This window comes from Mobula birostris, chromosome 13 (assembly GCF_030028105.1).
Source record: "Mobula birostris isolate sMobBir1 chromosome 13, sMobBir1.hap1, whole genome shotgun sequence".
NCBI classification, from domain to species: Eukaryota; Metazoa; Chordata; class Chondrichthyes; order Myliobatiformes; family Myliobatidae; genus Mobula; species Mobula birostris.
The window spans coordinates 11,565,175-11,580,380 of NC_092382.1; the positions used below are offsets into that span (position 1 = coordinate 11,565,175).

Sequence of the window (15,206 nt, forward strand, 5' to 3'; positions counted from 1 at the left end):
AGAAACAGAAGATGAATCCCCAGTCACTTTGGATTCAATCAGTGACTTGCTTAAACAGCAAAAATTGGAATTCTCTGACGAGTTTGAACGGCTCAACGACAAATTGGATACAATTCAGCGAACTTTATTTGAGTATGAGAACCGAATTCAGGAGAATACTGCGAAGCTAATGACACTTGAAGAGGACATTGAAGATACAATTAAACTCTGCAAAGAGTGATCTTTATCCAATGATAAAATGCTGAAAAGGATCATCAGTCTCGAAAATAGAAACAGGAGAAGTAACATGCGAATCCTGGGTCTTGAAGAATCAATTGAAGGTGCTGACCCTACAAATTTTTTGCAAACTTTCTGAATCAGCTTTTCCCTGCTTTATTCACTTCCGAGCTGACTTAGAAGCCATTGTCCTTGGCGGCGAAACCCAGCTCGGTCGGACTAGCCTTTCATGAATTTCAAATTAAGGACCTTTTAATTTGCCATACCCAGAGAGAAGGAATGATCGATTTCCAAAATTACAAGGTTAGATTTGTGGAAGACTATTCGCCTGAAGTTTTGGCTGATTGCATGAAATATAAACAAGTTATGTTGGAGTCTTATAATAAAGGATATAAACCATCCCTTCAGTTCCCCGCACGTCTGAGTATTGTTTTGAAGAATGGATTGCGAAAAAGAATAAGTTCAGTTGAAGATGCAAAAGAGTTTCTAAAGGATGAAGTCTAACACTTATATTTCTTATTTGATCAAATTTTTTCTTCTGTTAATATGAAATTGAAATAAGGTTTTATTAAACTCATGTTTTGGCTATTCATATATTGTCTTTTGTTATATATTTTTTTGATACTTTATTTTATCCCGTTTTGAGGCTTTATTTTAATATAGCTTTCTTTGAATTTGTTTGAAGTGATCCTTTCATATTTTCGAATACTGAGTTATTTTACTTTTTATGTTGTGTCTTGGTAGGGACATAATGACCTTGCAGGACTAGAGTTTTTTTTTCTGTCAACGGGATTTTTGGGGGCCGGTACTTAGTTCTTAGCTCACTGACTGTCTATTGGTCAGCTTTCTCGCTTTGGGTAGGGGAGGGGGTAGGGCCTATTTCTCTCTGGGAGCTGTATTGGGTTGAATATATGATTGTTCGTTTGAATACCTTACTTTACCGTTTGCTTTCTAGTTTTAATAACTTATGGCTAGATCTTTTAATTACTTGTTGATTGGTATTTAAAATGGTTCAAAATATTAACCTGTTTAGTTTGAATGTGAAAGGGCTGAATTACCCCACCAAAAGGAACAAAGTGTTTGCTTATATTAAAAAATAAAAGCACCCATTATTTTTTTTTTACAAGAAACACAGATACACAGCTGTGATACCTTACGTTTTTTTTTTTACTGGGTGGAAGGGTATGCAATTCCACTCTTCGTTTAAGGGAAAATCACGTGGAGTTTCGATTTTTGTAGATAATACAGTTTCCTTTATTCAGCATAAAGTTGTTTCGGACCCTAATGGTCGATTTGTTATTGTATCAGGGAGTTTAGACAGTAAGTTGATTGTTTTTGCTCATGTTTATGCCCCCAACATAGATGATCCTGGATTTTTTGAACGTCTATTTTCATTTTTGCCAGATTTGTGTACTTACGCCCTTGTGATGGGACGAGACTGTAACAGCTGGTTAGATCCAGTATTAGATCGCTCATTTATTAAACCAGCCACACTTAGTATATCAGCTTTGTTTATCCAATCTTTTCTAACTAAATGTGGTATAGTTGATGCTTGGCGGTTTCTGCATCTGACGGACAGGGAGTATTCTTTTTTCTCTCATGTCTATCATTCTTATACTGGGATTGACTTTGTTTTTATTGATAGTCAAATGATTCCATTAATTCGATCAATTGAATATAAAGAGATTGCTATTTCTGACCACTCTCCTGTAATTCTATCTTTAAATCTTCCTGGTACTATCCCCATGTGTAGATTTTGGCGATTTAATTTAACTCTGTTATCCGATGAGGATTTTTAAAAAATTTATGGAGAATCAAATTACCCTTTATTTTTGAAGAAAATACGTTGGAAGAGGCGTCTAGCCTTATTATATGGGATACTTTTAAAGCATACATCCGGGATCAATTATTTCTTATACTGCAAACATCATTAGAAAAGCTAACAAAGAAAGAAATGAATTAGCCAATCAGTTAAAGCAACTGGACCATAAATATGCTTCGGTACCTGATCCTGAAACATATAAGAGACGTATTGAAACTAAAACTAAATATGATCTTCTTATAACATATCCAATTGAAAGCCAACTTTTAAAAGATACAAGACAACTTTACATTCATGGAGATAAAACTGGTAAGCTACTGGCTAATCAATTGAAGCGATTTTCAGCCAAGCAGCAAATTAAAGAAATACATAAAATTAATGGGGATATGACAACTGACCACCTTGTAATTAATGACACTTTTAGAGAATTTTATTCTAAATTGTATAGTTCTGACTCTGTTAATGATAATATTGCAAAGAATAATTTTTAGATCAATTAAATATTCCTAATCTTTCGTTAGATGATCGTAGGCAATTGGATCAACCTATTTCCCAGGATGAAATTGCTCAGGCTATTTGAGAATTGCATTCTGGGAAATCCCCAGGACCCGGTGGATTCTCTGGAGAATTTTATTAGGCTTTTTCCTCCTTGCTTCTACCACATTTATGTTCTACCATTAGAGGAAGGAAGACTACCGCAGTCTTTTTACGGAGCTTCCATTTCGCTCATTCTCAAAAAGAATATGAATCCTACTGAATGTTCTTCGTATAGACCTATCACTTTACTCAATTTTGATACTAAAATTTTATCTATAGTGTTGGCTCACAGACTTGAAGATATATCTTGTGCATGCACCGGTCGTGCATGCAGCCTGGTACAGCCGTTCCGATCTATTCTTACTTTCTTCTTCTTACTTTTTAATTTACGTTATCTTTTGTATTTTTTTTCTCACGGTAACACGTCGAAGCTGCACGCTACCTAACATGCTGGTAGAGAGAGTTTTCTTTGGGTTTTCTTTAGCACTGGAAATGGTTACATCCCGACACGCCGGACAGAAGCAAGGTCGCATTGTATATTTCATGGACCAGCAAACACCGGCCGGCTTAGCGAACAGAGCGGCGGCCACCCCTGCTGAAATCCGGAGGAAAACACACAGAGGGGGATCACAAAGCCAAGGAAAGAGGACCGGGTCGAGACAACAGAGACTTTTGGAGAAGAGTTCAGTGGGTAATACCGTTCCGGCTGACCGGAAGTGCACTGAGAGCAGTAAGCGTAAAGGAGTTCGGTGCTTACTGATCTGGCTAACAACGGATAGTGCAATCCGGGGTATATTATGATTGAGGAATGTGTTTGCAGACTGGATATTGAACTTTTTACTGTTGGACTTCGGCCACATTCCACCGTGATACAACACTTGGCAGCACGGGAGGTCGTACCTGCCTGTGGCCATCGAACATGCAGCTCCTCCCGTGGAGGGTCAGACACCCTGAGCCAATAGACTGGTCCTGGACTTATTTTCCATCTGGCATAGTTTGCATTTTGGTGTTCGATTGTTGGGGCTTTTGTATTGCTATATTTACGCTCAATTCTTGGTTGGTGCGGCTGTAACGAAACCATATTTCCCTCGGGATTAATAAAGTATATCTATCCATCTATCTATCTATCTATATTGATAGGATGCAAAACTGGGCTGAGAAGAGGCAAATGGAGTTCAACCCAGATAAGTGTGAGCTGGTTCATTGTATTAGGTCAAAGATGATGGCAGAATGTAGCATTAATGGCAAGACTTGGCAGTGCGGAGGATCAGAGTCAAGTCAAGGCACTGTATATTGTCATTTCCACCATAACTGCTGGTACCGTACACAGTAAAAATGAGACAATGTTTTTCAGGACCATGGTGCTACATGAACAATACAAAAATTACACTGAACTACGTAAAAAAAAAACACACAAAATTACACGAGACTCCAGACCTACTGAGGACTGCATAAAGTGTGCAAAACAGTGCAGGCATTACAATAAATAATAAACAAGACAGTAGGTTGGTGTCAGTCCAGGCTCTGAGTATTGAGGAGTCTGAATACTTGGGGGGGAAAAAAACTGTTACATAGACTGGTCGTGAGGGCCTGAAAACTTCGGTGCCTTTTGCCAGGTGGCAGGAGGGAGAAGAGTTTGTATGAGGGGTGCATGGGGTCCTTCACAATGCTGTTTGCTTTACGGATGCAGTGGGTGGTGTAAGTGTCTCCAATGGTGGGAAGAGAGACCCCGATGATCTTCTCAGCTGACCTCAGTATCCACTGCAGGGTCTTGCGATCCGAGATGGTTTCCGAACCAGACAGTGATGTAGCTGCTCAGGATGCTCTCGATACGTCCTCTGTAGAATGTGGTGAGGACGGAGGGTGGGAGATGGACCTTCCTCAGCCTTCACAGAAAGTAAGGACACTGCTGGGCTTTCTTTGCTATGGAGCTGGTGTTAGGGACCAGGTGAGATTCTCCGCCAGGAGAATCTTGGGGTCCGAGTCCATAGGACACTCAAAGCTGCTGTGTAGGTTGACTCTGTGGTTAAGAAGGCATACGGTGCATTGGCCTTAATCAACCATGGGATTGAATTTAAAAGGCGAAGGGTAATGTAGGACTCTGGTCAGACCGCACTTGAAGTACTATGCTCAATTCTGGTCGCTTCGTTACAGGAAGGATGTGGAAACCACAGAAAGAGTGCAGAGGGGATATACAAGGATGTTGCTGGGTCTGGGGAGCATGTCTTATGAGAATAGGTTGAGTGAACTCGGCTTTTTCTTCTTGGACCGACGGAGGATGAGAGCTGACCTGATAGAGGTGTATAAGATGATGAGAGGCATTGATCGTGTGGACAGTCAGAGGCTTTTTCCCAGGGCTGAAATGGTGGCCACAAGAGGACACAGGATTAAGGTGCTGGAGATTAGGTACAGAGGAGATGTCAGGGGTAAGTTTTTTTACACAGAGAGTGGTGTGTGGAATGGGCTACAATAGGGTCTTCGAAGAGACTCCTGGACAGGTACATGGAGCTTAGAAAAACAGAGGGCTATGGGTAACCCTGGGTAATTTCTGAGGTAAGAACATGTTCGGCACAGCATTGTGGGCCGAAGGGCCTCTATACTGCTGCAGTTTTTCTATGTTTCTACTTTCTATTCACATTCCTCCGGGCTCACTGGACAGGAACACTGAAACACTAAGTGAGAATCAGCAGGAGGTGGCCATTCAGCCCCTCGAGCCATCACCAAGATGGCGGCTGCTCTCCCATCTCAGCCACATGTTTCTGCCCGATCCTCATTTCCTCAATCCCTTCAGTCTCCACACATCTGCCGGCCTCTGTTTTATGTGAGGATGATCACTGAGTCTTCACCGGCCTCTGTGGTGGGGATTTACAGACATTCACCACCCTCAGAGTGGAGACATTTCCCCTCATCTCAGTCCCGAACAGTCCACCTCCATTTTCAGAGACTGGGATCCCTGGTTCAACCGGTAATGATGTTGTGAATTTCAATGTGTTCATCTCTCAGTCCTCGATTCTCTAAATGAAAGGGTTATCACATTTGATCTTTCTTCATATGATGACCCCACCACTCCAGGGATCAGTCTGGTGAATCTTCATTGCACTCTCTATAACAAATACTCTCAAACCTCTTTGTTAATCCTCTATGGAATTAATTTCCATCTTCTGCAGCCCCGTGTTGCCCCAACCACTCACCTCCCACCCCCGTCACTATTTCCACCTTCCCACCTCCCCCTCACCTGGATCCACCTCTCACTCCCCAGCTCTTGCCCCATCCCCACCCCTCACCTCTTTTCTCGGACTATTTCCCGTCCACTCTCAGTCCAGAGGGAGGGTCTCGGCCCGAAATGTTGACGGTCCATTTCCCTCCACAGATGCTGCCCGACCCACTGAGTTCCTCCGGCAGTTTGTTCTTTGGTCTGTGTGACCCGTGTTAGTGTGGGGAGCGGGATTTTACACCATATTCCCGGTACAGTCTCAACAAAACACAAATAATTGTCACTTTGCCCGGACCATTGGCCCCGCTTGCAGGGCAACAGTCTGCCGGTGTTTGCCCCCCAATGTGGTGAATCGCCACCACCGTGGGCTCAGACATTTCCACAGATGAGCCCCTCCTGTCCCCACCGGGACAAACATCCTGTCCGCCCCCTCTCTCACCGTCTTCATCCTCTCCCTCCCCGGGGAACCGGCATCAAACCGACGGGCCGAGCGGTCTCCTCCTACCTCTCAGCGACACATCAGACTCCGGCCGCAGGAGACGCTTCACAAACGCCCCAACTTCCCTCGGAGGGAAATGGAAATAAATCAGAAAGCGGACATTTACTTTGACGGTTGTCCCGCCGTGACGGAAAGTTCGGGAGACGGAGTCAGCGGGGGTAACGCCCTCTCGGCTGGTCCGCCTCCGCTATTGGCTGGAAGCAGTGATTGACACTGCTTCGTACCAATGGGAATAGTGCAGCGCGTGACTCCTCTGTTGACAGCGGTGGGGGAGGGGCTGGTCACGTGATCAGTAGCCCAGCCGTTAAACCGACCAAGCTCGAGCTCACCAGCGCGCGGTGCACAAAAGGCCCCGGATGATCGGTTGAGGTGAGAAGGGGTCTCCGGGTTGGGGGTCTCACCGGGCGGCGTTTTCAACACCGACTTCGGGTAGTTGCTGTGACTCCGGACTCCGTGACCCGCAATCCCGGGACAGTCCTGCTCTCTTCCCTCTCTCTCAGCCCCACCATCCGTACACGGGCCCCGGGGAGCTTCCGGCTGATGAGGGAATGGGAACCGATGGGTCTCTCAGACAGAGCTGAGCTCCAGCTGTCTAAATGCAAGGATCGGGAACTCGGAGAAAGGGAACAAAATCTTTTACATCAGCTGTTGTGAAAATCACCTTTGTTCTGCCTCCAGTCACAAACAAGAGAAAATCTGCAGATGCTGGAAATCCGAGCAACACACACAAATTGCTGGAGGAACTCAGCATTAGTACTCTTTTCCATAGATGCTGCCTGGCCTGCTGAGTTCCCCCAGCATTTTGTGTCTGTTGCTTGTTCCACCCCCTCTTGTTCTGGACTTTCTACCTGTGAGAACATGTTTTGTCCCACTCTCTCTGGGTACATAATGATATCAGACACCTTTGTCCAGGGCAACAAGTAGCTTTCACATCACAAATGTGCCAGACTCCAATGAGACAGACTACTGCCCTTCCCTTCATATTCATTGGCATTGCCATCACTGAGTTCACCACCGTCAGTCACCTGGGGGAGGGTTCAGGGGAAATATTTATGTACAATACAGAAACTGGTGTTACCTGTGTATATTGTGGTGACGCAAAAGTTGCTGGAGAATTTGCAAGTGGGAAGAAGTGGAGTGATATTTGGAAATCTGACTTTTAAGCGTCATTTAGCAAGCAAATGACACATGGACCGTGTGCAAAAGCTCTGGCAAGAAAATCCATCATTACCTGTTACAGGCCTGCAACTTAGGTTGTGTGAGAGTGCAGATGAACTAAAACAAACCCAGAGGAGATCAAAGTTCTTATAGACAGTGATTTGACAGCTGTTAAAATGAATACCTCTCTATATAAAATTCACTGTGCACATGTGGAAAAATTGCATAATACAAGCTTTATGTGTACACTGGTCATTACAAATTTGAGGGGAGATTGGTGGGAAGGTGGGGAGACCTCCAGTGTCCCTGATGCCATGACGTACAAGATGTGCATCCAGCTGCAGCTTGTAACCCTGCAGTTTAAGGAGTTGGAACTTGAAATGGATGAATTCCAGATCATCCAGGAGTTGGGGGTGCGTTGGGATAGATATGACATGAAGAGAGGTGAGTTACACCCAAGGTGCAGGATACAGGAAACTGGGTGAGAGTCAGGAAGGGGAATGAGGTTAAATAGCCATCACAGAGTACTCTTGTGTCCATCCCACACAACAACAGGTGGAACCACTTTAGAAACTGTTGAGATTACCTGGCAGAGAAAAATCAAAGGGGTGATAGGGGATTTGTTAGTGAAGGGAACAGAACAAGAGGGGACTAATATCCCAGTGGTGAGGCTCGCTAGTGCTAGTGTGGGGAGAGGGTGATGTGGTTAAAATAAGTTGTAGAGGGGAATGGGAGCCAGAATGACAGAACAGATAGTGGAGTGGGTGAATTGAATGGAATTGACTTTATTGCATACATCCTTCATATACATGAGGAGTAGAAATCTTTACATCTCCATCTAAATGTTAAAAGTGCAGTTCACAGTAATTCATAACAGATAGTTTATACATAGGACAGTCAATATAACATAGAAATGCAATTGTATCAGCATGAATTAATCAGTCTGATGGCCTGGTAGAAGATGATGTCCCGGAGCCTGTTGGTCCTTTTGCTGTGGTACCGTTTCCTGGATGGTAGCAGCAGAAACAGTTTGTGGTTGTGGTGAATTGGCTCCCCAATATCCTTTGGGCCCCTTTTACACACCTGTCTCTGTAAATGTCCTGAATAGTGGGAAGTTCACATCTACAGACACGCTGGGCTGTCCGCACCACTCTCTGCAGGTTCCTGCGATTGAGGGAAGTACAGTTCCCATACCAGGCAGTGATGCAGCCAGTCAGGATGCTCTCAATTGTAGAAAGACCTTTGGATTTTGGGCCCCATCCCCAACTACTTCAACCGTCTGAGGTGAAAGAGGTGCTGTTGTGCTCTTTTTACAACACAGCCGGTATGTACAGACCATGTACATGAAAGATGGCAAATGGCGTTTAATGCTGGTAAGTGTGAGGTGCTACATTTTGGTAGGACTAATCAAAATAGGACATACATGGTAAATGGTAGGGCATTGAAGAATGCAGTAGAACAGAGGGATCTGGGAGTAATGGTGCATCATTCCCTGAAGGTGGAATCTCATGTCGATAGGGTGGTGAAGAAAGCTTTTGGTGTGCTGGCCTTTATAAATCAGAGTATTGAGTATAGGAGTTGGGATGTAATATTAAAATTGTACAAGGCATTGGTAAGGCCAAATTTGGAGTATTGTGTACAGTTCTGGTCACCGAATAATCGGAAAGATGTAAACAAAATAGAGAGAGTACAGAGGAGATTTACTAGAATGCTACCTGGGTTTCAGCACCTCAGTTACAGAGAAAGGTTGAACAAGTTGGGTCTTTATTTTTTGGGGCGTAGAAGGTTGAGGGGGGACTTGACAGAGGTATTTAAAATTATGAGGGGGATAGATAGAGTTGACGTGTATAGGCTTTTTCCATTGAGAGTGGGGCAGATTCAAACAAGAGGACATGAGTTGAGAGTCGGGGGCAGAAGTTTAGGGGTAACATGAGGGGAAGTTCTTTACTCAGAGAGTGGTAGCTGTGTGGAATGAGCTTCCAGTAGAATTGGTAGAGGCAGGCTCGATATTGTCATTTAAAGTAAAATTGGATAGCTGTATGGACAGGAAAGGAATGGAGGGTTATGGGCTGAGTGCAGGTCGGTGGGACTAGGGTAGAGTAAGCATTCAGCGTGGACAAGAAGGGCCGAGATGGCCTGTTTCCATGCTGTAATTGTTATATGGTTATATGTGAGATCCTTGGTGATGTTTATGCTGAGGAACTTAAAGCTGTTCACCTTCTTAACCCCAGATCCATTGATGTCAATAAGGGTTAGCCTGTCTCCATTCCTGCTGTAGTCCACAATCGGCTCCTTTGTTTTTGTGACAATGAGCGAGAGTTTGTTTTCTTGACACCAGTCAGATGTTGTTCAGACCTCAGATAGAGTCAGCAATCAAATGGTTGAGCATGGTGCGATGAATGTGCTGTGCTGTGTATATCACAATGCAAGAAGCATCACAGGAAAGCCAGATGACCTCAGGACAGGGAATTATGATATTGTAGCCATTATTAGGACTTGGTTGCACCCAACAGTCTGAGGGATTTAGAGGAACAAATTTGTAGAGAGATCACAGATCATGCCAAGAAACAAAGGTTGATTCAGTAACTGATTTTAACTTTCTATGTATTGACTGGGACTCCCATACTGTTAAAGGACTAGATGGGGTAGAGTTTGTCAAATGTGCCCTTAATCAGTAATTAGAATTCCTGACGTAGAAGTGTACAATAAGCTGTTAGGAAATGATCCAGGGCTGGTGACAGAAATTAGTGATCATATGCCATGAGACTCAAAGTAAATATGGAAAAAGAGAGGTCTGGACCACGGGTTGATTCAAAATTGGAGAAAGGTCAATTTTGATGGTATGAGAAAGGATCTGACAAGTGTGGTTTGGGACAGGCTGCTTTCTGGCAAAAGAGTACTTGGTAAGTGGGAGGCCTTCAGAAGTGAAATTTTGAGGATGTAGAGTTTGTACATGCCTGCCAAAATAAAAGTTGAAAAGTTACAGGTGCAGGGAACCTTGCTTTTCAAGAGATATTGAGGCCCGGGATATTTTGTTCCTCTAAATGCCTCAGACTGTTGGGTGCTACCAAGACCCATTAATGACTACAATATCATGATTCCACACCCTGAGCTCATTTGACTTTTTTTTAGTTGTCTGCTGTTGGTTTCTGAAAGCTTCCCAATAGTTTTCGGGTAAGTTATTGGAACATTTGTGCAGGAACCGGATATATACTGTAAGTATTTGGTTAGGTGTGGACTGATAAAGGTTAGACAGCATGGCTTTGTGCACGGTAGGTCATGTCTAACCAATCTTATAGAGTCTCTCGAGGAAGTTATCAGGAAAGTGGATGAAGGCAAGGCAGTGGATGTTGTCTACATGGACTTTAGCAAGGCACTTGACAAAGTCTCATATGGGAGGTTGGTCAAGAAGGTTCAGTCACTCAGCATTCAAGATGAGATAGTAAATTGGATGAGACACTGGCTTTGGGAGAAGCCAGAGTGTGGTAGCACATGGTTGCCTCTCTGACTGGAGGCCTGTGACTAGTGGTGTGTCATAGGGATCAGTGCTGGATCTGTTGTTGTTTGTCATTTATATCAGTAATCTGGATGATAGTGTGGTTAACTGGATCAGCAAATTTGTGAATGACACCAAGATTGGTGGTGTAGTGGACAGCGAGGAAGACTATCATGACTTGCAGTGCGATCTGGACCAGCTGGGAAAATGGTTTGAGAAGCGGAAAATTGAATTTAATGCAGACAAGTGCGAGTTGTTGCACTTTGGTATGACCTACCAAGGCAGGTTTTTCACAGTGACTGGTCGGGCACGGAGGACTGTTGTAGAAGAAAGGGACCTGGGAATACAGGTCCTTAGTTCACTGAAAGTGGTATCACAGTAAGATAGAGACGGAAAGCAGGATTTCAGTCCATTGGCCTTCATGAACCAAGGAACTGACAACAATAGATGGACGTTATGTTGACTTGTATAAGACATTGGTGAGGCCTAATTTGGAGTATTGTGTACAGTTTTGGTCACCTACCTACATGAAAGTTGTAAAAGAGGTTGAAAGAGTTCTGAGAAAATTCACAAGGATGTTGCCAGGTCTGGAGGACTTGGGTTATAAGGAAAGATTGAACAGGTCTGGAATTTATTCCTTGGAATGTGGAATACTGAGGGGCGATTTGTTTGTGATAGAGGGGCATAGATAGGGTAAAAGCAAGCTGACTTACTCCACTGGGATTGGGTGGGACTACAACAAGAGGCCATGGGTTAAGGGTGAAAGGTGAAACGTTAAGGGGAACATTAGGGGAAACTTCTTCACGCAGACGGTCATCCGGGTGTGGAATGAGCAGCCAGCACAAGTGGTGCATGCGAGCTCAATTTCAACATTTAAGAGGTTTTCATAGGTACCTGGATGGTAGGGGTATGGAAGTGGGTGGTTTAAATAGTTCAGCACAAACCAGATGGCCCAAAGGGCCTGTTTCTGTGCTGTAATTTTCTGTGACTGTGACAAGAACCTGAAATAATACAAAAATTCACTCTAAGTCCTTTTAACAGCTGTGCAGACCAACCATTCATCTCAGCAGGAATTTTTTATATGGCGTTAAAACTGTGGCACTTCAAGTTAATAATACATAAAAGAAAATCCTCGCTACACGTCAAGAAAGACAATTTGTGTGAAAGTGTTTCAGATATGATGGGGCCAGGCACCCATGCTGCTCAGCAGGACCAGGGAATAATAACAATGGAGAGAGTCAAACTGAGCCAAGTCACAGATTGGAGACGGCAGAAATGCCCCATTCTTATAGAGACAGGAAGAGCATCAGGGAATTGATGGTCATTCCAGATACCAGCACTGTGCCCAGTCAGAAGATGATTTCTTGGGTTGAACCTTACTGTAACAGTGTGATACCAGATCAAACCTTGGCAACTCAAGTAATCTCATCTGAAATGTTGTCCTACACCCACTGATGGATTTTGATGATCTTTTTACAGGTTAAAAATAAGAAGGAATTTGTCTCCAGGAATCGCAAACACGGCACACCAGTTTTGCTGTCTCTGTCTAGATATTTAAGAAGTGGAGCAAGGGATTCAATCGACCATCCTTCCTGGTCAGACTGTTGGGAGGGATTCACTCGGTCATCTGACTGACTGGCACACCCGTCATTTTACACAGTGGGAATGGATTCAATCGGTCATCTCAACTGAAGGTACATCAGCAAGTTCACACTGGACAAGGCCATTCATCTGTTCTGTGTGTGAGAAGGGACTCAGTCGGTCTTCCCACCTGTGGACACACCAGTCAGTTCACACTGGGCAGAGGCTGGTCATCTGCTGAAATTCTGGGAAAGGATTCACTTAGTTATCTGACCTAATGGCTCACCAGTGAGTTCACACCAGGGAGAAGCCGTTCACCTGCTCAGACTCTGGGAAGGGATTCACTTGGTCATCTAACCTAATGGCTCACCAGCGAGTTCACACTGGGGAGAAGCCGTTCACCTGCTCGGACTGTGGGAAGAGATTCACTGAGTCATCCACCCTACAGAGACACCAGCGAGTTCACACTGGGGAGAAGCCGTTCACCTGCTCAGACTGTGGGAAGAGATTCACTGAGTCATCCCACCTACGGGTACATCAGCGTGTTCACACTGGGGAGAAGCCTTTCACCTGCTCAGAATGTGGGAAGAGATTCACTCAGTTATCCCACCTACAGAGTCATCAGCGAGTTCACACCGGGGAGAAGTCGTTCACCTGCTCAGTCTGTGGGAAGGGATTCACTCACTCATCCAGCCTACAGAGACATCAGCAAGTTCACACTGGGGAGAAGCCGTTCACCTGCTTAGAATGTGGGAAGGGATTCACTCAGTCATCCCACCTACAGAGTCATCAGCGAGTTCACACTGGGGAGAAGCCGTTCACCTGCTTAGAATGTGGGAAGGGATTCACTCAGTTATCCCACCTACAGAGACATCAGCGTGTTCACACTGGGGAGAAGCCGTTCACCTGCTCAGTCTGTGGGAAAAGATTCACTGAGTCATCCCAACTAAGGAGACATCAACGAGTTCACACTGGGAAGAAGCCATTCACCTGCTCAGTCTGTGGGAAGAGATTCACTCAGTTATCCCACCTAAAGAGTCATCAGCGAGTTCACACTGGGGAGAAGCCGTTCACATGCTTAGAATGTGAGAAGCGATTCACTCACTCATCCACCCTACAGAGACATCAGCAAGTTCACACTGGGGAGAAGCCATTCACCTGCTCAGTCTGTGGGAAGAGATTCACTCAGTTGTCCCAACTACAGAGTCATCAGCGAGTTTACACTGGGGAGAAGCCGTTCACCTGCTTAGAATGTGGGAAAGGATTCACTCAGTCATTCAAACTATTGGCACACCAGTCAGTTCACAGTGGGGAGTGGCCATTCACCTGCTTAGAATGTGGGAAAGGATTCACTCAGTCGTCCAAACTAATGGCACACCAATCAGTTCACACTGGAGAGAGACCACTCACCTGCTCAGACTGTGGGAAGGGATTCACTCGGTCATCCCAACTACTGGCACACCAGTCAGTTCACACCGGGGAGAGGCCATTCACATGCTCAGTCTGTGAGAAGAGATTTACTCAGTCATCCTACCTACAGATTCATCAGCGAGTTCATACTGGGGAGAAACCTTTCACCTGCTCAGAATGTGGGAAGAGATTCACTCAGTCATCCACCCTACAGAGACATCAGCAAGTTCACACTGGGGAGAAGCCGTTCACCTGCTCAGTCTGTGGGAAGAGATTCACTCAGTTATCCCACCTACAGAGTCATCAGCAAGTTCACACTAGGGAGAAGCCGTTCACCTGCTCAGAATGTGGGAAAGGATTCACCCGGTCATCCGAACTACTGACACACCAGTCAGTTCACAATGGGGAGTTACTGTTGTTATGAATCACAAGGTTTCGTTTGCTGTGGAGCGAGAGAGAGAGATTAAGAAAGTGAATCAGTCTGACTTTCAGCTTGTTCACATCACTCACAGCTTGTTTAGTTTTAACTGAGGACACAGACACTCAGATTCAGATGGAGACAAAGGCGGAAAAATGGAAGGATCGAAACCAGGGAACTAGTGGCCAAGGGTCATTGTTTCGAACTTTCCTATGCCGACAAGGGTGGGTTAATTATCAACTCAGCATACATCGAATGTGTGGTTGTCACCTTGTTTGATCAATAGGAATGGATCTGATTTGGGGTATCCTGTGGAGACCACTTATGTGTTAACCCTTGCCTGGGTGTGGTGTGGAAATTCACTTGAAGACAATACCCCTTGTGACAAGTCACTTTCGGTGATAATTCGTATGTGGATGTGAAACGACAACGGATAAAATCTACAGCTACTGTTCTCTTGTTTTACCACCGTGGAACCTGTGGAATTTGACATAATTGCCTTCTCTCAACATTTACCCTGGATTACAAATATCTCTCTCTCATCACCTATTCTGTGGATGAACTGAACTTTCATAATTCACCATCTCAAGACTAAGCCTTGTTTCCCCTGAGCTCAATAGTTTGGGAGTTATATTTACACACACATATACACATAGCACGGTTAACTTTTGCTTATCTTGCTTAAGTTATGATATTATAAGTAGATACTATTAAAGATAGTGGATTTAACATCAAAACCAGACTCCAGTTGTAGTTTGTTGCTGCTGGTTTATTTCTAAAGTGTTATGGTTCATAATAAAATTGGGGCCTGCGCCTGGGATATGAACAGATTTGGGGGCGTATTGATTAATTATC

General features: G+C 44.4%; 1 protein-coding gene across 2 annotated transcripts; it reads left to right on the forward strand.

Annotated features, from left to right (window-relative positions):
* Positions 1-6,586: 6,586 nt before the first annotated feature.
* LOC140207474 (uncharacterized) lies at positions 6,587-15,206 on the forward strand. 2 transcript variants are annotated; one of them, XM_072275993.1, is made up of 2 exons: positions 6,587-6,657; positions 12,422-15,206. In XM_072275993.1, the coding sequence occupies exon 2, from the start codon at positions 12,885-12,887 to the stop codon at positions 14,355-14,357; it is 1,473 nt and encodes a 490-aa protein (XP_072132094.1). In that variant the 5' UTR covers positions 6,587-6,657; positions 12,422-12,884; the 3' UTR covers positions 14,358-15,206. The 2 variants fall into 2 exon arrangements, with proteins under 2 accessions (XP_072132094.1, XP_072132096.1); XM_072275995.1 differs by lacking the exon at positions 6,587-6,657 and adding an exon at positions 7,796-7,890.

What these genes read in the sequence shown, in the direction of transcription:
- LOC140207474 (XM_072275993.1), top strand. Translation starts at nt 12,885, where the DNA reads ATGGCTCACCAGCGAGTTCACACTGGGGAGAAGCCGTTCACCTGCTCG.